This window comes from Parus major, chromosome 3 (genome assembly GCF_001522545.3).
Source record: "Parus major isolate Abel chromosome 3, Parus_major1.1, whole genome shotgun sequence".
NCBI lineage: Eukaryota > Metazoa > Chordata > Aves > Passeriformes > Paridae > Parus > Parus major.
In genome coordinates this window covers 42,133,461-42,156,277 of record NC_031770.1, presented here as the reverse complement: position 1 = coordinate 42,156,277, position 22,817 = coordinate 42,133,461, and the positions used below count along the sequence as shown (strand labels likewise).

General features: G+C 38.9%; 1 protein-coding gene and 1 long non-coding RNA gene across 4 annotated transcripts; one reads left to right on the top strand and one right to left on the bottom strand.

Moving 5' to 3' along the window:
- Positions 1–353: 353 nt before the first annotated feature.
- On the bottom strand, positions 354–2,010 carry LOC117244109. The gene is made up of 2 exons (XR_004496570.1): positions 1,694–2,010; positions 354–1,561 (listed from the first exon to the last, which is right to left on the bottom strand). It is a non-coding gene; the product is annotated as an uncharacterized LOC117244109 (long non-coding RNA).
- Positions 2,011–2,107: 97 nt separating this feature from the next.
- On the top strand, positions 2,108–20,296 carry RAB4A (RAB4A, member RAS oncogene family). 3 transcript variants are annotated; one of them, XM_015622583.2, is made up of 8 exons: positions 2,108–2,253; positions 10,138–10,218; positions 11,387–11,501; positions 12,657–12,719; positions 13,848–14,002; positions 14,885–14,980; positions 16,551–16,711; positions 18,041–20,296. In XM_015622583.2, the coding sequence occupies exons 1-7, from the start codon at positions 2,223–2,225 to the stop codon at positions 16,664–16,666; spliced, it is 657 nt and encodes a 218-aa protein (XP_015478069.1). In that variant the 5' UTR covers positions 2,108–2,222; the 3' UTR covers positions 16,667–16,711; positions 18,041–20,296. The 3 variants fall into 3 exon arrangements, with proteins under 3 accessions (XP_015478069.1, XP_033368551.1, XP_033368550.1); XM_033512659.1 differs by lacking the exon at positions 2,108–2,253 and adding an exon at positions 2,625–2,679; XM_033512660.1 differs by lacking the exons at positions 2,108–2,253; positions 14,885–14,980 and adding an exon at positions 2,600–2,679.
- Positions 20,297–22,817: the final 2,521 nt, after the last annotated feature.

The following is a 22,817-nucleotide window of genomic DNA, read 5'->3' as shown; positions in this document are numbered from 1 at the left end:
CTTCCAACCTCTGCCCTCCTCTTCAATGTTAAACTAATAGCTTTTATGGACACCTTTACAGTTTTAATGTACTTTATTGGTAGGTGCATGTAAACTTATCAGGAGTGACTGGAAGCAAAGGAATGTGGTATTAACACCATGACACATTTATCAAATATAAACTCCATAAAACAAAGTCACCTTGTAAGATACACAGAATAAAAAAATAAAAAAAAATACTGATTTACCCCTTAATCTAAAGTTTATACAGTGCAAGCAGTCTAAATCTCCTTGTTCTTGCATATAACTTTGATATAACATAACATATTTTTAGTAATCTAGTAAAATCTGTTTACTACAGTATCTTAGGGGGATTTTTTTTTTTTTTTTTTGTTAAGACATTCAGTTTGGTATTTGAGTTTTATGGGGTTTTTTTTTATTAATTTGGTTTGTTTTCTGGGGATGGGGATGTTGAGCAAAAATAACCAACATCTATCAGGTATTTGGTGATGTTAGACCAAACTTGTTTAAAGCCCAAACTGAGCCTCAGAATGCACCACTTTGGGGGACAGCTTTCAGACACAAAGCTCACATCTCTGACATATTGGTCTCTGCAGTTCATGTGAGGGCTCTTCAGCTTTCCACAGCATTTTGGACATCAGATGCCTCAGAGAAACATTCACATGTGACATTTCAGGCCTCAGTGTCCCCTGTGCATCAGGGCTGTTCTAACTCTGGGGACCTGTTTATACAACCTCCAATTACTGTTAATAGTATGAACTCATTAAGGAGTTGGTTCTTTGAAAACTGTGGCAAGTTTCTTTGTCTGTATGTACCCACAACAAGAAGAATAATCAGCAGATTCTCTGAGGGGTTCTTGGTGCCGGCTCAGCACATGTTGTTGCACTGATTAGAGATGGGAACTTCAAAGCTGACCTCTGACCAGCTAAGGACTTGGCAGGGAGGTGGCTGGGACAGGCAGAGACAGTTTTTCCTACAGCTTGGGAGATGAAGGAGAAGGGGAAAGGATGGGAAACTGTGAGCAACGAGGCTTAAAAAAAAAAAAAAAACATACAGAAATAACAGAAGAGGAAATAAGAGGAAATTTTTTAAGGATTAGAAGAAAGGAGAACATGGAGGACACACAGGAAGGGCATAGATGAAAAAGCTGTTGTGCTGGGAGCTGTAGTGCCCTTGGCTGTCAGACTAACCAGGGCTGGCAGGGAAGTTAAGACATCCAGTAAAGAATAGTACAGGCCAGGCACTGTTGCTATCGAGCCCATGAAGACTTGAACCAAACTTTGCATCTTTTTTTTTTTTTGTGGTTAGCCTAGCTATAGCTGCACAGTTAGGATTAAGCAGTTGCACTGTGAACACTGTATGCTCTGCTAATCCTTTGTTACAAGGAAAGGGAAGACAATCCCAGGATGAATGGGCTGTCTAGATGACAGGAGTCACGCCAGGAGTGAAGTCAGGAGTACCTGGGGGAAAGGTCATTCCGGCAGTGGGAGATCGCGACCACCGACTCATTGACCGCCTACTCAAAACGGAACCCAGCCTCGGAAGGAGAGCAGAACTGAGCCTGCGGAATAATTGCCATGAGAAAGGAGAGGAACGACGAGAAAACAGGGGTTTGAGTACAAACTGAAAGTTATGTAATTTGTAACCAAGGAACGCTGGCGCCTTTGTTTGTTAAAATGTATAAACAGCGTACCGTTCTGGTGACCGGGGAGCCTTCCGTGGCCACCGCCCGGCTCCCTGCTTGCCGCGACCCGGAATAAAACGCGGAGAGCCGCGGGAATAGCGCTTGGCTGTGTGAACTGGCGTGCGCACGGGTAACGAGCCCGCGCTGGGGCCGTGCTCGGGGAGCGTATTGCAGCCGGATTCCAGCCGGATTGCACACGTATTCCAGCCGGATTGCACACGTATTCTAGCCGGAGTCCAGCCGGACTACACACGTATTCCAGCCGGATTCCAGCCGGATTGCCGACGCTGCCTTCCCCGGGAGGGAAGCGGGGCGGGAGCCTCCCGGGCACGTGCGCCTTGTTTTGGGGGCGGGGCCCCGGCCGCGAGCCGCCGCGCCTGCGCGGGGAGGCGGGGCGCGCCTGCGCGGCGGCGGGGCGGGACGGGGCGGGGCTGAGCCGGGCCCGGGCGGCGGGGCCTGTTCGGTTCCCTCCGCTGTCGGCGCCGACCCTGGGCGGGGCAGGCAGCGAGCAGCGGCGGCGGGGGTCATCCCACCCGGGATGTCGCAGAGTGCCATGTCCGAGACCTACGGTAGGATCCGAGGGCGGGGTGAGGGGATCTCCCTCTCCCTCCTCCCCTCCGGGGGAGCGGGCCCGCGGCCGGGCAGTGCCCCCTGAGGAGCGGGGAAGGAGCCGGTGTGACGTGAGGGCTCTCCGGGCTCGGGCGGGTCCCTCCGCCCGGAGCCCCCAGCGCCTGCCCCGCCCGTGGCTGCCCGGCCGGCCCGGCAGGAGCGCTCCGAGTTATCCTTCAGGGTGAGCAGGGACCGGCTTGGGCGCTGCTTGTTGTGGTCCGGGGAGTCCAGAAGGAAACTTGCAGTGCATGTCCGCTGGGAGAAGCTGCCCCTTCCCTCACTTGGAGATGGCGGGTGCTTCTGCGAGGCAAGTTGAGGTTTCGGTCCTGGTGTCTTAGACGTGCAGATGTCAGAGTTGACTGCGTTGTGGGGAAATAGATCAGTGGGTATGTTCGTATGTCCCTGTGGTGGCCTGGGTGTGTGATTATTGCTGGTAGGAAAACATCCGATGGAGTAAGTCGGAGTGCAGGCACTGACAGGGTGTGTCCAGTGCGTCGCTGGGAAGCATCAAGGAGATGTGAGGAGTCAAAGAGGCAAGCAGAGCTGGTATTGCTGGCTAGGTGGAGGTGATGAGAAGCAACTGAATAACATTAACTTCTTTTCTTTATAATTTTATTTGAAACTCTGCTTTGAATAGACTTTTACCCTTTCCATACCGTACAGTTCTGTAGTATTTTCCAGTATAAAGATACTGTTGTACATATAAACATATTCTAAAGCCGTGTAATGGGTTCATATTCATAGTCCATGAGAGTAGGATCAGAATTGAATATGGAATAATTGAAAAATGAAAGAAAAATTGGACACAACAACTCTGGAAACTGTTTGGAGGCTGGGATGTCCATCAGGAGCAGGCCAAATGACCTGATTGTTTCTACTGTGTAAGTCATTTTCAATACTGTAGTCATCACTGCTTGATATTCTGTCCTGCTGGTCAGTGCTTCCATGTACAGTAAATGCACAGAACTGAGGGGCAAAACAAGGCAAGAGTGTGGGGCAGCCCTTGAAACACTATCATTAGGATACTCTAACCCTACTTCTTTTGACCATCTGTTCTAGAAGCATGTAAAACTTACATGCATAAACCAGGGAGGTGTGCTTTGTCCATCTAGATTTGAGTTTAAACAAGTTCTTTATGCTCTGTACCCCTGTGATCTTGAACTGGGATTACTTTGGCTATACTTATGGTGGTCTCTGTGCAAAAGAGTTGGTAGAAAACCAGAGATGACAGCATTTCAGTGGAGCTCTCCTTTGAAGCTGTAATACTAGGTAAGCCAAATACATTATTAGTATCTTAAACCAATTTTTTGCATTGTTCCAGTAATGCAGAATAGGGATAGTAAGCCCAATGGAGCTCTTGATACCTTCTGATTATTTTGGTATCCTAGAAAACAAGCCCTTGGAATGGAACCTTTGTAGTTGTGGGTTGTTCCTGCTATTTGTTTAATTCATGCATGATATATTACTTTTTGGAATTTCCATGTTTGTCCTATGTACACACAGGCTACAAAAAACTCAGAGCTAGAACACTTGAGTGTGTCAAGTTCTGGAGAACACAGAAGAATAAAAGCTAAGTTATACCATAAAATTTAACTAATGGCTCTACAATCTCTGACCATAATTGTAGTCAGTAACTAATTTTGCAGTGTCCTGTCCACATATGTAGCAGCACCATTGACAGATCAAAGTTAACACTACCATGTGATTAAATTATGGATCTTCTGTGCTTGATGAACTTTCTGGATTTAATGTGCTCACTGTCCTAACAAAGAGTGGTTTGTTGCTGACCAGCTGTTACAATGACCGTGGAGGATGGGAGAAGTATTAGGTCAGTTTTTCCCTGGGTGACTGAGACTAGGGGTTACTGTATCCCCCTCCTGGAATCCCTATAGCTTGTAAATGCTTAGTCATGAATTAGATTTTTCTTGTCACTTGAATTATGACCCATTGTAATTGTGTAACCTCAAGCTTTTTATCCCATATAGTTATGCTCAGGAAACTGGTTAGTGCTTGGGTTGGTGCTTTTCTTCCCAATGTCATTTTGCTGTCTGATTTTGATATGGCTTTAATTTTGCTGTGAGGTTTCAATTTCTCTTTCTGTTGAAAGGGGGGTTCTTTTTTTTCTTTTTTTTTCTCAATCCATAGGGAATAAAGAGCCTTTCCTCTGGCCACCACTGTTAATTTCATGCCTTCTGGGTTTGTTTTTTTTTCTTCCCTTAGTATCTTTCTCCATGTCAAATCTGTTTTCTTTGAAGGTTTTCTGGTCACTCACTTTTCACAACTTGTTCTGTCCATTATTGAGATTCTTGTCTCTTCCCTCTTTTCAAACAAAGTTCTGCAGCTTCTCAGTCTTCACATTAAATTTTGCTTACAATTCATATTTTCACTCCTGCAATGAAATTACATCAGTTGTGTATCTTTTGTTCTTAGCTTTCTTATCTGTTCAATTATTTATGTGTTCAATTCAATATCTATTCAATTCTTATGTGTTCAATTTATTTCCCGTACCAAGTGCCAAAACCAAACCAAACATGAGTACAAGGTAACTCCATGAATTTTGAGACTGGGTTTAGAAAGGACATTTTCCTGCTGCTTTTGGGGAAAAAAGGGTCATTCTTTTAGAAGTTTGACATTTAATACTGGAAACAGATCTGTTACTCGTAGGAAAACTCTTTTAACTCAAAGTTTTCTGAGATGTAATGGCCTTTCTGTAGATAATTGCCACATTACATGCATGTTTTAGCTTGCTTCCCAGTGCAAAATATACATGTTTTTGTGGTAAATACAGCCTGGCAGAAAGTTGCTTATACTTAATAAATAAAAGCAAAGCAACCTTTGGATTTTAAATGGCAGAAGCATGGAAGTTGTATGAGTGTTGAATAAATGCAATGTGTAAGATTCAGGTCAAATCTCTTCACTCCTTAGTTCCTTGTGTTTTTCCACCAGCATCTACAAATCCCAGTCTGCTCACATAAATTTACCAATTTCTGTCATTGGCGGAGAATGCCAATGACAGAAATGGGAATGACAGTCTTTCCATCCATTTGAAAATTATTTTTTTTTTTGTCTGGACAATTTGATTGGTCCTTTTCTCACCATCCCATCCCCTGCCATTTACCTGATGGTATTTGCATTTATCACCCTGATCTTCAGTTTGTTTCAAATCTGATTTTATTCCTTAGAGAGCATAGGTCTTTTGCTTGTAAGGAAGCAGAATTTCCCTCTCTCTTTGAAGCACTCTTTTTGGAGTTTGGAATAGAGCCAGGTTGATCTGTTCTACCTGTTTATCTTGTTAACTTTCTGCTAAAGAAAGGGGTGAACAGTGGGAATAGCTCCTCCTTTCATTTAGAGGCAGCATGTGCCAGTAGGAATGCTTCAGAGCACTCTTTCCTCCTGCCCTATGCCATGAATGAGGGAGTTTCCAAAGGGTCAGATGCTGCTCTCTAGCAAGGAGTTGGGAGGATTTCAAACTGAGATTGGGGATATAATTTGGTCTCCCCCCTACCCTACTGTATTAGCATTGTAAAGAAAACCATTTAGTTCTCATTACATTTTAAAGACTAAGCTACAGCATCTCAGAAGCTGTTTGACTATTTCTTTTGCTGGAGCAGACTTCAGTCAAAGGAGGAGGTTGGATGTCTGGGGGTGGTTGCCACATCAACCATCTGTTTTTGCTGGTGCTTGAGTCAAAGCCCACAATTGTCTCTCTTCTCCTTTCCCCTCAGCTCACACTGCACCACCACCCCCAAAAGGAAAAAAACAAACACAAAAGACATTATGTAATTTATATAGTTTAACAGCTTGTGCTGTTGGTGCATTTTTAGGGCAAAGCCACAATTTTATTCCTTTTCTCCTGTGCTAGAAAGTAAGTTTTATTTCCTCTACCCCCTGCCCAATTTGGGATCAGGTGATGCATGTAGCTCTCAGAGGGGAGTATGCTGATTTTTTATAATGCCTTATTTCCTTTAACAGCCATGCTGTGCTGTGTTTCATCTCCTTATGATTTCTGTAGTGCTTATTTTGTAACCTTTTTTCCCTTTAGCACAGAGTTCAGTCTTGATCCTAAATCCCTTCTGTATAAAGATGATCTTATTTAAAGGCAAAGTGCTTTACCTTTTCTAGACCTTTTCAGTAGCCAGCATGGCAGCAAGCATTTGTAACATCTGAATGATGTTGCTTTTCAGCTTTTCTATGGAGGAGGAACAACAGAATTCAAAATAAAAGTTTCTCTAGGGTGACAGCGTTGGCAGCTGAATGGAATGCTGGAGCTCTGAGCTGCTTTGTCAATCGAGGGAAAAAAAAAAAGGAGATTTAAAAAAAGCTATGAAATGAAGTGAACTAACTCCTCTGGGAACGGGACACCAAAAATAAAAACTAGAGCCATTAAGCAGTAGTGCAAACACTAGAATGTGAGTTGCATTTGCTGTAGTTGCAAAAGATGAATGTACAAAGCTTGAGTCCACAGTGATGGTCTAAAAGAAGCTGACTGCCCAATCTCATTTGATTTCTGTGCTTCCAAACTGTGCTAAATTTTACACACATCTGTACGGCTTAAAGAGAAAACATTTAATGTCCTAAACCATGTGCTAAAATAAGTAATAAAAATGTAGCTGATGTGGTACCAGTTGTCATACAGAATGATGTTATAAGAAAGAAGTTGCAGAATAACAAGATGAAAAATGTGCTCCCTGTTCTTACCTGGTATTACCTTATTTGTTAATGTGCTAGGCTGTGAACTTAATAGTTTGTTAAATCTTGGTATTTTTAATGTTTAGTATTGGCAAAGCCTTTTTCTTATCCTTCCTTGCAGTTGATTAAATGTGCGTAGTATTCTATATATTCCTAAACCATGTTATCCAGTGCTCATAAATAAACTGATAACATAAGTCTAAGAACTTTTTGGTAGTTCAAATAATTGACATAAAATTGGAGTTTTAAATCATAGAAGCATGGTTATATTAATGAATGTAACAGTGTCTTTGAGTCTGCATGCGTTTGGAAACATTGCTACCTTTGGTGCAGAAAGGTTTTAATTTTTTTGTTAGAAGACTGACATTTTCATTTTATGAAGTGGACTACAACATTTCTCTTAGTTTGGTGGAATAAAACACATTTCTCTTACTTTCACACTGTGGAAAAAGTGAATTGTAGCTAGTTTCAAGTCTAATCTTAAAAAGCGTGTTTGCTATTTTGTCAGATGAAAATTTGTTTTTTATCTCCTAAGTAAGCAGGCATTGAACTGGCATTTTTGTGATTTATTTGTAGGAGAGATTCCCTTTTAAATTTGTCTGGCACAATAGAATCTCAACAGGAATTAGGAGTCTATTATGAAGCGCTGCTAGAATATATTATCAATTTAAAGACATGAATATACGATCCCCATATAGCACTGTTGCTTTCAGAGCAAATATAAAGCACCTCAACTTAAAACACCTCAGGGAAAAGGTGCTCTTCCAGATCAGTCCCTGGCAGTGACATGGTTGTCCCAAGGCCTGACTGGCCTGCAGCCTGTCTGTGCAGAAGGGAGCAGGGTGTTAAGTTTGCTGCTCACTGTGGGTTTATGGGTGGCACAAATGCCGCATTTAACAATCGGTGCTTGCAGTTGCACTGCACATCAGTGGGGGAATAGAGTTTTGGTTTTAGTCTTTCCCTGGTTTAGGTTTGCAGTAGCTGTTGTACTACTGTCAATAACATGAGTTTTCCGTGGGAAAAAAAAAAAAAAGGAAGGCAAACTTGAATTTTATAATTGTTCTAAATGAGAAAATCTGACAAATGGCATTCACCACATACAAAGTAGAACCAGTTTTAATTGGATTTCAGATTTATGTTTGGAAAAATGATAGAATCAGAAACAGATTATTTTGTGTCTGTGTCTCAAAATATCATGCATTTTGAGGTACTCTGAAAGTGATAAAACCAGTAAGATTATAGACACACACACACAGTCATTTAGGTATACAAAATGGTGTAAAAGGCATCTAAACAGTGATATTTGATCCAGAAGAATTGAAGCTTGGCTTTCTTTGAGATGAATTTTTTCTTAACCTAACACTTTAGGCTATTTATGATATCTACATTCCATAACAGTGAAGACTTGATAGAGTGTTCTCAGCTTCAGTGTGTTTTGCAGTTGAGATATGAGGGGCCCTTCTTTAGAGGAGTTAACACAAAATTTTCACAACCTGAAGGAAAATCCTTTTTGTAACTTTTTTTTATTTTAAATCCAGAAAGCATGAGCAGCTGGGTGGGGGCGTGACAAATGAGAGGATTTTGGAACAGAAAGTTTTGAGCATGTAAATGGTCATATTTGTGAGCAAGAAACAGCCGTCTTCTGAGAAGTGTAGAATTCAGAATCCATTCTGAGCTTGTTGTAGCATTTGAAACAAGAAGGGCAAAATGTAAAAAAAGTAAAAATCATTAGTAAAACATTACCTCATTTTAAATATGAATAAAATACAGAAGACAGGTGAAGACAAAGAGCAGTAGACATTTCCAGGACTCAGAGCCCTGTCTTTTTAACAGTGGGAGTCTTCTTAACATTTGAGAAACTTGCTTGTTCCTTTTGCCATTGCTAGGGAGTGTTTATGATGTACCATAACAAGCAACTCCTTCATGAAATGGAATGAGCACGTAGATTTATGTGCATCTTAAATTTGATTTTTGAAACTAAGTACTCAAATGAGGTCCTGGTAGAGGATTTTATTAGTTCTTTGACTTACTTTGCATCATTTATTTTTGTTTTTATTCTGCCATTCCCTAGGCCAATACCCGTGTAGCCCACTTGACAGCTTTGAACACTTAAGAAAATTAATGTTTTTATTTTTATTGATGTTTCAAACTTAATAATTTTCCTTGCATGCTTACCAGATGGCTTCTGGAGACCTGCTCTGTTTCTTAGAGAAATGGTGCAATAAAGAGTAAAAAAATCTGCTGCTGGTAGAATAATAAATAGGGAATCTTGCATGAGCTATAGAGGTTCCCTTATAGAGGTGGCAGCATATTAGGGGAAGCAGTTGTAAGCTTTCTAATCAGTTTATAATTTTTGAGAGCAGTAAGACAGGGAAGCTTTCTTCAGTCTTTAGCAAAACTGAAAGCAGATTTGTGGTGGTAACATTAAAGCCTTTTATGTAACTGTTAAAACAATAGAAATGGACCATAAATCTTGAAAATGTGTATTACCAATGAACATTGATATAAATGGCTCATAAATAGGTAACAGAAATACATGTATATTAATTTAACATGTGGAGGAAATGTCAAACCAGGCATCCCAGAATTAAAATTATTTCTCCCCTCCAAATTTTGCAGTGAAATACTGCAGTTGTCCCAGCTGTACAAGGATTAAAAACAAAGTATGAGTATTAAACTGTTAATAGAGAAGTTCAAATTAATGTAAATTTTAAACCAGGGGAAAAGAACTCAAAAGCATCACAAACAACCACCTCTCTCTGGAATTGCAGATTTTGAAAAATGTTATCGTTATATATTTGTGTTGACTATAGTTAATAGCTGACACACTCTTAAAACACATTACTGGAATACAAGCCAACCACTTACCTGTTATTCAGCTTATTTTAACTGAACTCAGATGCAGCTGTTTCTGCTTTCTTTTGTCTTTCTTGCCTCTCCATAAAGAAGAATTCTTAGTTGTTGATGTGTAATATCACTACTGTAGACACTGGATAATTTTTCAGATTTATTGCTATTTGCCAGTTTTGTCATCTATTCCCTTCTCTTTGAAATGACAGCTACAAGAGAATAGTTGGCTGGTCAGCTTGGTCTTGTAACAAAAATGTGAGTCCATACTAATATTTAACAATTTTTTTTTTTCTTTCAATCTTCAGATTTCCTGTTTAAGTTCTTGGTCATAGGAAATGCTGGAACTGGAAAATCCTGTTTGCTACACCAATTTATTGAAAAGAAATGTAAGTACATGTGAAGGACAGTGAAAGCTCTCCACTGCTTCATACCGCAGCTAAAGGCTCTGCCTACCTGAGTACCTATTATTGCTATGGAAGCTCCCCTAATTCTCTTATTTGTGTGGGTGAGGGTTTTAGTAAAGAATTATGTTCAGAACTGTGCTGTAAATTCTTATTGCTCACTGTTTGTCTTTAATCTAAAACCTAATATAGAGCATTATTTTCTGTTCCTCTCAAATAAATATAACAAGATGTTGGTGAAAATGCAGACTTACTTTCTGTGAGAGGTATAATTTGAAGCTACAAGATTCCTTAGATACATAGTAGAAACTTGGATCTTTTAGAAAAAATGATGAAAGAAAAGTTGAATTGCTTCAGTAGATTTAGAAATCCTGTAGCATCTTTCAAAATAAATAGTAACTCTGTTTTCTTTGTTAAGGACTGTGGTCTGTGATAAATACTGATATTCAGTTTTGAATGTTATTCAGAGATGAGCAGATAACAGAAAAATTTCTGTTGGATTGTGCATTTGACATCAAGATTAAACAAAAATAATATGCATTTAGAAACCTTTGTAAATCTAAGGTGACTGTTTCTTTCTCAACCAAACAGTAATTCATCTTATCTCTTGAGGAATACTTAAGGATAATGATGTGTAAGCGCTAAGGAACATGGCTTGATTCTGAGTAAACTTGAAACAAGATCTTCTAGTAAGGGCAGCTGTAAATTGCTGAGATTCTGTGATATCAACAGGCATGCATAGAGCAAGTATCTTAACTTTGTGCATTAAAAAAGAATTGGCTCTTGCATATTCATGGTCAAGACTGTGTGTATTCCCATTAATTTTGATTTTAAATGGCATCAAAGTATTAGGAAACACAGTTGGAAAAAAGTGTACAAAAAGTATCCTGCTACTTACGAAAGAGAACAGGAAATTACTCATAGTAGGCTTTCTAGTAGTAAGTTTGAATTGACTAAACTGTCAAAAACTGTAAGAACATTCATTTCTGTGTGGTGGCAGTGAGCTTATGAGCAGCACTGAATTTGATGGTTCAGGAAGTTTGTAATTCGAACACTGAGTTTTGATAATACCTAAATTGTTTTATGTAAAATCTATTCACTCAAAATATTCTTCAAATATCTTTTTTGTTTTCTTTTCTTTCTTTTTTTGTAGTCAAAGATGACTCAAATCATACTATAGGAGTGGAATTCGGTTCAAAGATCATAAATGTGGGTGGTAAATATGTAAAATTGCAGATATGGGATACAGCAGGACAAGAACGGTTCAGGTACGTTCTTCAGCCATTTTATTAAGTATTATAATTGCTGCTGTGAGTGGTGGGTATTATTTATCTCTGCTTGCAAGTAGACAAAGCTTTTTGGTCAGTGAAATTGTTTGTCTGCTTTCATATTAACCTTCCATCCTGGACACAGCAACACAGATCCATTGATTCCCGTAGAGCAATGCTGCCTTGCAGGACCTGAGTTTCTTTGGGTATTTTCTGCTAGGTATATGAGTGGAATAGGTGGCTAAAATCTTGCTCACCAGCCAAATTCCTAATTTTTTTTTAACTAAGAGTATGCACTTAACTCTATGTTTTGAAGACCTTCTGTTGATTGGAATAAATAAATGTCAGGAAGCTGTAAGCTGCTTAAAATCTGCATGAAAATGATTCACAGTATAATTATATACAGTTTTATTAGAGAAGAAAAAAATCGGGGTAAATACAGTTCTAGAAAGACTGAGATACCTTAAGTTTCTTAGAGAAAAAACAATCAATTTGTCAGTTTATAACAATCAGTGTGCTTTTAATGCTGTAGTTTAAGTGTTCTACATCTGAGGCATAGATCAAACTTAGTAAAAATCGAATGGATTCCTGGGTACATTCATCATCAAATAGGACATCCTTTTTTTATATATATTTTGAGGGGGATAGAGCTGAGGTGTGAGCTCAGATGTGTCTGAGGTCACTTTGTTTTGGGAGAGGGGTTGGTTAACAAAGGTATGATGGTAGAAGTCTGAGTAATGGACAGCAATCCAGGTAAATGTCTTCTATCAGACAAGTCCTTTGGATATACTTCTGACTAAATAAAGCTGGGCTGTGATATGTAGTCTTCATTAACGAGGTCTCTGCAGTGTGTTGGCCAGATATCAGCCTCCAGTTCTCTATCTGGTCATGTATTATGATGATTTGTATACCTTCAGCACCACGTGGGTCATAATGGACTTTGAGAATCCTTGTACAGCTATATTTAATGAAAGTGCTTCATCAAAATCCTGGTTGTAATTAGTCTGCTGCTGCACAGCTGATAACATTGTCTAAAAAAACATGTTTAGTTTTAAATATGTAAATAAGAATTCTATTCCATAATACAGATTGTGTTATATTAACCCAGATTTTTAAACAGCAAAGGCACCACAGAAATGTGTATTTGTATTTCAGGTCTGTAACAAGGAGTTACTACAGAGGGGCTGCAGGTGCTTTGCTTGTCTATGATATAACCAGGTAAGAAAGCCAGCAGCTCTTTTGTTCATAGACCTCCAGATTCAATTAATGCACAATAATTCTTCCCCAAGTACCTAATGCTATAATGAAGATTGGGCAGGAAGAAGAGAAAGTATAAGAAGTACTTCTGTTTCAGTGCATATTTAAGCTTTGGAATTTACTTACATGAGATATTGTGAATGTCAAATGTGAATGATCCTAAAGGCTTACACAGATTTGTGGGGATTGGCCTCCCAGCTGATCTAATAACGGTGGACTATGTGCAGCCACTGGCTCAGCAAGCTTTGCCACAGAAACAAAAGTGGACTTCAGCCATGTGCTGGGATAGCAAGTCATCCTCTGGAGAATCTAGCTCTGCCTACACATTCTTTAACTGTGGGCCATAATTCTGTTCATCTCTGCATCTTTCGAAGTTTTAATATTATAGGCAGCCAGCAAAACACCTTACCATTATATGTGTTACCATTAACTGCTAATTGTGAGAGGAGTTTTGGCGTGGTTAATGGTGGATCACATGGTTGTTGCTTGTTGTTCTGTGAGTGAAGAGTTCTCTCAGCAGGCTCTGAAATCTGTGTTCTGTGCTTAAGGTCAGCTGGAGTCATCTGTCAGTTCACTGCTTGAAAGCTTTCTCCCTGACCACTGCTACAATGGCAAGTGTGACTGCCTGCAGTGTAGGTCCTGACACACTGATGTGAAAGTTCAGGCATGCACATCTACACAAGCCTCGTAAATTCTTACAATCCCACTGGTAATTCAAGTATCAGTTGAATTCCAAGTGGAACAATACCTCATTCTGTTAGGCCAAAATGTCATGCATAAAAGGTTGAAACTAGATAAGAGCTTAACATATAAGCTTTTCATATTAACACAGTATTTTATAATTGTGTGTTTATATGTTGTGATTAATTTCATTTCGATTTTTAAAAACTCAAGCTTTTAAATAGTTTCATGAAGGAATTTGATACTCTTCCCTGTTCATCACTGGTACACTGAGATGTGTAGGTGCCTTGCCTGACTACCAGCAGTTTGTTTGCCACAAACTGATTTGCTGTCTGAGTTTTGGTTCAGTGATTTGTTTGTTCATGATAAATGAGTGTGGCCTAATAAAGGATTTCCTTTCCTGTACAGCCGGGAAACCTACAATGCACTTACTAATTGGTTGACAGATGCAAGAATGTTAGCAAGTCAAAATATTGTGATAATACTGTGTGGAAACAAAAAGGATCTTGATGCAGATCGTGAAGTCACTTTTTTAGAAGCATCCCGGTTTGCACAGGAAAATGGTAAGTCATAACATTCAAAGATGTGTAATACTTCAAATCATTTACATTTTTGTGCAGTTAGGCTGTACTTTGTACCCTGTCTACAGAAAAGAGTTCTGTCAGTACCTGAGGCCAAGAGAGGCAGTGCATGAAAATTACATGTACTACTTAAGTCTCATTACCAGTGGCTCTTCCACTCACAGCTGCTCCTTTAAGAATACCCTCTATGTGGAGATGTATTCTGTAGGAAATGTAATACAACTTCTGGTATTGCCTTGCCTCCAAACAGCTGAGGAGAAAATTAAGGACGTGAATTCCCATTTTTCAGCATCTTAAAGACTCTGTAGATAATAGACAAAGTTGTATGGGGTGTGCTGCAGTTTGAAGCAATGAGTTTTACTCACTGAAAACTGAGTTCAGTGCAGGGCATGGATCCAGAGAACTGTTAACCTAGTCTCTGGTATTCAGAATTTCCAGTCTGAGGACATCATTCTGAGTCAGCTAAAGCCAGTCTTGGTCTGAGCTTCTGTGCTGCAGTCCTGCCATCAGCAGAATCTGGTTTTGCTTTTATAAATAAATTAAAGTCTTTTCTACTAACTCTGGTTACTGACTTTGCTTTGGCATATGACCTCTATTAATGGGAACCTACATGAAGTTTGGTTTCAAGTGCAGTTTTGCATGCACAGCCCAGGTTATCTTTGGATTCCAGCTTTCTAGGGTCCCCGAGTAAATTTTAGAGGATGTTTTTTGTGGTTTTGCCATCAAAAGTTATTCTGGACCATGCTTTTTGACAGTAGATCTCTGTAAAAATATTTTTATTGCTTCTGGCTTTCATGCTTTGAATTACTATACCTGGTATTTCAGACTTGTTTTGAGGATGATTTTTTTTGGTGTCAAATGCAGAGCTGATGTTCTTGGAAACAAGTGCTCTAACGGGGGAGAATGTTGAAGAGGCTTTTGTACAGTGTGCAAGGAAAATACTCAATAAAATTGAATCAGGTAAATTAAGCTTTATATTTATAAAATCTTTTATTTTAACTGAAAACTAATAAAAGTGCATATGGAAATATCACCATTCAAAGTCCTTTAATAGAATTAAACAAAAAACCCCCAAAATTTCATTTTGGTGAAATAACCCATTTGTTTGAAATAACCTATTTGCTTTATAGCTGCTTTTCTTATGCTTTAATAGTAATGGATATCTAAGTGAGATCTGTATATCCAAAAAGGGGTGGTGGTGTGAACTGTGGGTGATGTTTACCTTAACAGTCAGGTCTGAGTGTAGGTTCTGTTTTCTGTGGGTTGCTGCATCCCTACAAATACCAAGCCTGACATTAGGCAGTTTTTGTAGTCCAGAGTAAAAACCTAATATCAGGGCAGTCATAGCTTTAAATTCTGCTTCTGATATGTAACAGGAAATACAGTCAAGAAGTATGAACAGTAACACTAAAAATTTCAGGGATGTTTCCTAGCAACTGTTTCTCTGAAGTGACCTTCCTGCCTCTCAGTTGAAATCATTTTTACTTTTGCAGATCTAGAAATATAACAGAAGCTTCTCAACACAAGTGGGCAGGTTTCTGCTGGAGACGGACTCCTATGTGTTAGATGTCATTACAGCTAATTTGCATTCCAATTTTTCTCTCCTCTAGCTGCTTGATATCTTCAAAGTTTTAAGTACTGGCCATACTGAAAAGTCTGTCTCGGATTCTAATTACATGTTTCTAATGCCAAACACAAACTTTTAGATTAAAATAATATGATATTTTCATAAGAATTTTCTGCTTACTGCATTAAATCAATGCCAAACAGCAGCAGTTGTTTTTAAACAAACAAACAAATTGAATCTAAACCAATCAAACCTAAAACCCATATGAAAAAACAGTATGTAGCTAGTTTCTCACTATACTGTAGTTTGATGACTGCTTGTAAGAGGCACTGCCACCACAGAATTAAGTTTTATTTTCTGAGAACTACTCCTGGCTTTTTTTGTGCCATCACACATCCACTGAATCATGCAAAAATGGAGACTATAAGGAACTGTAAGGAGGTCTCTCTTAGCCAGACCACCATACAGCCATAAGAACAGTTCTGAAGGCACAGCGTGTGAAGTAGGCAGAAATGGATACCAGAAGTTGGAGAGGTTGATCATTTTCCCTGGGGGGCAGTTATTTTTGGAATCCTTCTATCAGATTGATCCATTTTTGTTTGGCTTGGTATCTACAGTACTATTTTCTTTGCTTATGAGACTGAAAGCAGGAAGTTTTTAACTGTATTCACAGAAAACATTTTAGACCTATCTTTTGTTCAAAGCAGAGCAAATGCATTTCTTGTTTGCAGCCTAACTGTGGGACAGATTGCTTTGTCATCATGGTCAAGGGCATATGGTTAAATTAGAGGAGAAAATGATTCAGGTTTGAAATTGCCTAAAACTGGACAGAATTGAGATAATCTCTCCATAAATAGATCGGACTATAATTATACATTTCTTTTAATCTAATGTTAACAGTTAATTTGGAGTATATTATTTGCACATGATCTATGTTCTTGTGACCATTTTTTTTCTCATCAGGAGAATTGGATCCAGAAAGAATGGGCTCAGGTATTCAGTATGGAGATGCTGCCTTGAGACAGCTGAGATCACCACGGAGAGCACAAGCACAAAGTGCTCAAGAGTGTGGGTGTTAGAGAAACAAAACACAAAATCCCAAATACATTCTTTAGATACAGGAGGTAAGGCTACAGAAATCCTGGGGCGGTGGGAAAATTAGCATATTTCATAAATGTGCTGTATTGGGTGCTTGGCTTTTTCACAGTTAGCCTGTAAAGTTACAGAGAATCTATTGAAATAATTATAATTTATTGAAATAATGCACAGTGGAATGGATTGGAGTTTTTATACTTCAGCTTTTTTTCTCTCATCTGCTGGGAAGACTAGTGCTCTTACTGAAGTATTTCTAAATGTTAGCTTACTCTGAAAACATTTTAAAATTCTCTATTCCTGAAATGCAGGAATAGAGAATTATAGGCCTAATAACTACCTAATGCACTGCAGAGAAACCAGTTCTGTTGCACTGGGAAGAAATATTTGTAGAAGTAAGCATATATATACTGTATATATATATAATATATTGTATAGTATCTTGTACTAAGCTATTATAAAGTCTTTTCAGAAAAATGATGCTTAAACACTGAGACTCAAAAATTCAAGATAACACTAAATTTCAAACTGCCAGTGACATTTTTGTCCCCACCTAAAAGCAGCCTGAAGTTATTCTGATTCCTGTCTGCTATTAGCAGAAATGTAAACAAGAGAATATTAGTGTTTGCTGCTTAAGCGGTGTTATCAACTAAAGCAGCTCTTCTGAGGCTGTCGCAGCCTAGGAAAGAGGTGTGCAGTGTTCTGAAACTCTTCCAAATATGTTCTACAGAGAAAGTGAGGAAAGCATTTTTCCCTTTAACAGTTGCAGGGAAAGAGAAAGAAAAGTCACATGAACTACTAAGAACAGTTCTATGATTACTCTTTCTTATAAACAGTTGTCTTTAAGACACTTCTCAGTAGTCACTGGATTTTACATAACTCTTTGCAGCATGCAGTGGCTCTTAGGACAGTCTTTTCTCCCAGTGTAGTTAATTATTCTGCTATAATTAATCATTATTTCACTAATACAGGGACAGTGATATCAAATAGGTGCTGCAGGCATAGCTATTGCATAATTTTTGTATATTCATTCATCAGCTTGAGCAGTGCACACAGCAGAAGCTTTATGGAACATTAAAAAAGGCAGCACATAATTCTACATTCTCATTTTTTTTCCTGTGTTCTGGGAGCTTAGCTCCCAATTAAAACTCAGAATTTTAAATAATGGATAGGAATCCTTTAACTGCTTTCCTCCTATGAAATGCCATTCTTCAACTAAGAGACTGCTAGAAAAGGGCTTTAATTTAGTTCAGCTTTGGTATGTCTCTACAGAAATGAATACTTATTGATCTTATTTCAAGAGCTCAGTTTTCAGATTGATCAGATATGGGTAATTAATGAAGTTATTTTGTATTTTACAGCTGTCCTTGCAAATGGTGTTTGAAGAAACAGAAAAGCTTGAAGGCTATGCAGTTTTTAAAAACATCTTTCCACTATCTACAAACAGAGCAGACCACTGCTGACTGAAAGGTGTCCTGTGGTAGGGGGCAGGAATGTGCACAACACACAAGTCTGCAAAGTGAACTGGATAGTTTGGTGGACAATATTAAAGCTCATACCTGTATGTAAATGTTTTCCATTACCTGTTTTTGTTCTTTCACCTCTAGTTTAAAGCATTGCAATGTACTGTAAATAATGTAACAGTAAATTTACAAAGCATGGTATACTTATGTATGCTATTAGAATGTTGCACTATAAGCAGTTTAATATTTTATTTTTTTATCATATAAACAAATTTAACTGAGGTAGGCTTTGTCACGTTTGTTTGTTGCACAATAGTTTGTATTTACAACCTGAATTATAAAACCACTGGCAACTGTCAGTGCAAGGTTGTTGGTTTATTTTTTCCTACTCAGTTTGCCACATTCTAACAAGCTGTTGACAGGATCAATTCTTAACGTGTGGTTATGACCCATACTTCTGTATCCTGATATGTCAAGTTGGAAAAGGCAAGTTAAAGCACAAGACCAGAGCAAGAATGCTACACTGAGCTATACCACCTCTCATGAAATTTGAGTTCTGTTTATTCCCTTTCTCCTGACATTTTCGTGGTTCAAATGGATGCTTATCTGAAAAGTATGCACCTTAGGTTGTCTCTGAATTAAATGGAATTAAGCATGCTTTGTACTTGAAAAGCCTGGGTTTAGGTTTAAAAGGCTGTTGGGTCCAAAAACTTTCATGTTGTATCACTCCTCTGACTGTTGTAGGATTGGATTTGTTACAGAACTGGTAACAATTATTCCCAATGGTTTTCTCTTCCTGGTAAGAGCGTGAAGCATTTTTTGAAGTGGCATAACTGTATTTTCAAGAACATCAGAGAACTCCAAAGAAACTTACCTGTCTTAATCCTCGCTCAGTTCACTTTGGCTTCCAGAAATGCAAATACTTACCAAAAGCAAGTCCTCTGGAGTAGGAAGTCGGATGGAGCCATCTCCTCCACCAATCCAAATAGCCAGTTATTAACTGGGATGTGTTGCCTGCCAGAGCTGAGGAGGGTGGTAGTTCCAAAACTCCAAACCAGTTCTGGAATGCTGGGAAAAGATGAGGTACTGGGTAGTCTGTTCCACCACACACCATTCCACAACCCAGTCAGGTTTCTTGGCACACTGACAAAAGCTGAGCACTGACACAGCACAAGCAGAGCTAAAGATTGCTCTCCTGTCACTGTTAGGGCGGTGGAAGGGGTGTTGGCTATTGATCAAAACCTCTTTCCCTTATTACAGTAGCAGTTGAAAGGAGCAGAGGACTGTTGCTTATAAATAGAAATTTCAGGGGTTTCACAAGGATTTTCTTCTACTTCTTTCTGTCCCTTTTACATACAAGGCCTCTTTTATACTTGGTTCTTATGATCATTTTGGTCAAGTGTCTCCAGTTTAAAAAGCAGTAAGCAGTTTTTTTTCTTTCAGTAATTGTCTTAAAGCTGTCCCCTTCTTCCCTGGAAGGAAAGAATAGTGTCATTATAATGAGCTGGGACATGTTTTTACCATTTTTAAATGTATACTCTCACTGTATACACATTAACCTGGTTAATGTGCATGTTTTGTAGTATCTCAGCCTTTTATGCTGCATATCTTGCTGACATTCTATAAAGAAATTTTCTAAATCTGCAGTTCTTAGAGAAATACTGTTGGAAGCAATAGCTCTCAGCAGTGCAAACTCTATTGTTTACCATTGCTCCTCTGAGGGTCTTTTATTTCTAAAAATAAACATCATGCCAATATCAGCCCTGGAGTAGATTTCAAGCATTATAGTTGGCACAGCAAACCAAACCTAGCTCACCTGAACAGTAAGTCATAAATAGGCTATGTATGTTTTTAGGGTAAAATTCTTACTTTACCAAAGCAAGATGGATGGGAGTTTTACGTGAAATACCACCAGGTACCTATATCTGAGGTTTCATTGGATGTGGAGCTTTAGGTGTTCAGCCCATTTAAATGTCTTATTAAAGCCTGTGTCTTGCCTTTTAAATGAGTCTGTTGGCCTACACTATTTCATTTAATGCTTGTATCTAGCACCAAATAAAGAATCTTCCTTGATTTTTCTTCCAGCAAGTCCTGTTTACTTGTACAAGCTTTGTTTGTTAAGTGAAGTCAATAAAATGACTATTCGGCAACTCACATAGAATTCACAGTTGCCTCATCTTAGCCATCCTTTGTGTTCAAATAGTATGCAGAATGGCTCAAGAGTTCCCTTAAGACCTATAAAAAGTGAATGCCATAGAGAAACCTGATTATTCTGTGCACTTCATTTCCATTACATTTTATATGCTGGAAGAATTAACACTATAAAAATCTCAAGAAATACATTGTAAATCCACAGAGTAAAAATAGTCTCATTCATTTACTGAAGAACCCATAGCGTAGAGAACTTCAGGGTAGCCAGCTTTTAAAAGCTTAATTTTTTCCCGTTTGCATGAGTATACCTGTTCTTAATGATACAGCTTCCCTGTTTGTTATCCTTTTTCCTCCAAAGCTTTACATTTATATTCTCAAATGCATAGCATTTCAGATAGCTAGTATATCATACTAGGGGGAAAAAAGTGATTCAGATTGGGCAAGGATGTTAAGAATCTCTGGGAGAGTTACAGGAGGAACACAAGAGGCTGGAATGGTAACTGTAATCTACCTTCATACCCACCCTTAGTCATTACAGAAGCCTGCCACTTACGTTCCAGGAGAGACTATCTGGGACAAGCAGAAGCCACAGTTTGCATGCAGGGACTAAAGTACCCTGTCAGGGGGAAAAAAAAAAATCTAAGATCCCAAAAAGCACAGTACAAGCAGTCCAGGCACTTTGTGTCACTCATTTTATTCACATGTACAAGTTGACACTACACTATTAATAATAGACAATACAGAAGCATTAAAAACAAATACTGTTTAAAAACTTTAAAAAACACATATTGCTTCAAGCTTAGATGGTATTTCCCTATTGTTTTTAAAGTGAATTCAGTGCTAACAATAGCTGAGGCAGCTTCCCATTCGCTTGTACCCCTTACTTCATGGGGCTACTTGTCAAGGTGGTGAGTCAGGCTCCATTTATGGCTTTGCTGCTGAGTGCAGTAACTGAGCTGGAAAAGAGACTGGAACATCCAGGTTACCATACATTAGGCCCTCAGATTGCTAGCATTTGGTCCCTATCACAGTAAAAAATCAAAAATGTCAGAGAGGCCTTTATAGTTCAGTGGCACTACATTATACCATAAAAAATGAGAACAGATACACTCCCCTATGTGTTAAAAATTCAATTTAAATTTACATGTGCTACCTGGATAAGATTCTTACCAGAAACTGTCCCTTGGTTTTGTTAGGCTTGTTTTTAGGTTGGCTCTAAGTTTAGCTATCACCTTGACTACTATCTCAGCTTCCTGTGAAAACATCTGTATCTCATAGTTGCAAAGATGTGACAGCAGTGACTGAACAGGCATGCTACTGTATTTTACAGGACATTCTTATGCAGTTTTCATGGTAACATTTTACACTGTAAACACTAGTCTTCACAACACTATAGTTAAACTGCAGCATTACACATTATAAAACTCTTGCTTCACTTAGCTAAATACTCTCAGAAACAAAGGAATAAACAGTCAATTTAATGAAGACTTTGGACAATTGAGTATTTACTGTGTTCTTACCAAAAAGTTTTACTTCTAAAAGAAGTGAGAAGTGTTCACCACTTGGCTAAATTCAAGAGTCCATGCAAGACAAATTTCAGAAATTCCTTAATTGATAGGGAGACATTCACTAGGTTTTCTACATCTCAAAGAGTCCAGTTTGAAGCAAATGACCACCTCCTGTAGGAATCTATGGAATACACTTAAAGCTTTTACATCTGGAAAGTTCTGCTTTACAATTCAGTTGGCTTTTCATTTGTTAACTTCAAAACACCAGCAGTTTTCCAGACCAAATACTTTGCACATAGAGCTTGCAGTGATCAGAACTACACTATTTCATATAGTCTAAGCAAAATAGTAGTTTTTTTAGTCAAGTAATGCCCAAATGCAGGAAGGCTACCTGATTTGCAGAATAATTTACCCCTTACTTCAGGCATTGTATTACTTAAACCCAGATAGTACCAACATAGCACCCAGGATTGTTTTGGCTACAGACCATTTGAAAAGGTACAACAACTCACGCAATCTTATTAGTGTCTCTGCTGTCTTCTAGTAAGTGGGGAACAGCTCTTGATCAGACAAGGATTAGGACTGGACAATTTCCTCAGTATACAGCAGCCTTAATGCTCCTGAAAATTCTCATTTGAACACCTGAACAGGCCTGTTGGAGACAAGTTTTAAGTTTGGTTCCCAGGATCCAAGGCAAAAGACACTTAAGCTCCCAATAATTATTGAAAACACCAAGACCTAATGGGAGATACATCTTATCCAAACACGGGTACTTAAGGCAGGCAGCATAGTCATCCTGGCTCCTCCATCCCCTGTGGGAAGAGAGAACTGTAGAAGCTACCTTCAAAAGCGTGGCAAGACAAGTCCTGCCCCACACAGTCAAGGAAACTGTTGAATGTGACAAAATGCACTGAGGGCACAATCCATCTGCTGTGGTTACATAAAGCCTACAAAGCCTATGGGCAACAGGAACAGGCAAGTTTTTATTGAATAAGGCTGTTAAACACTACTGAGTT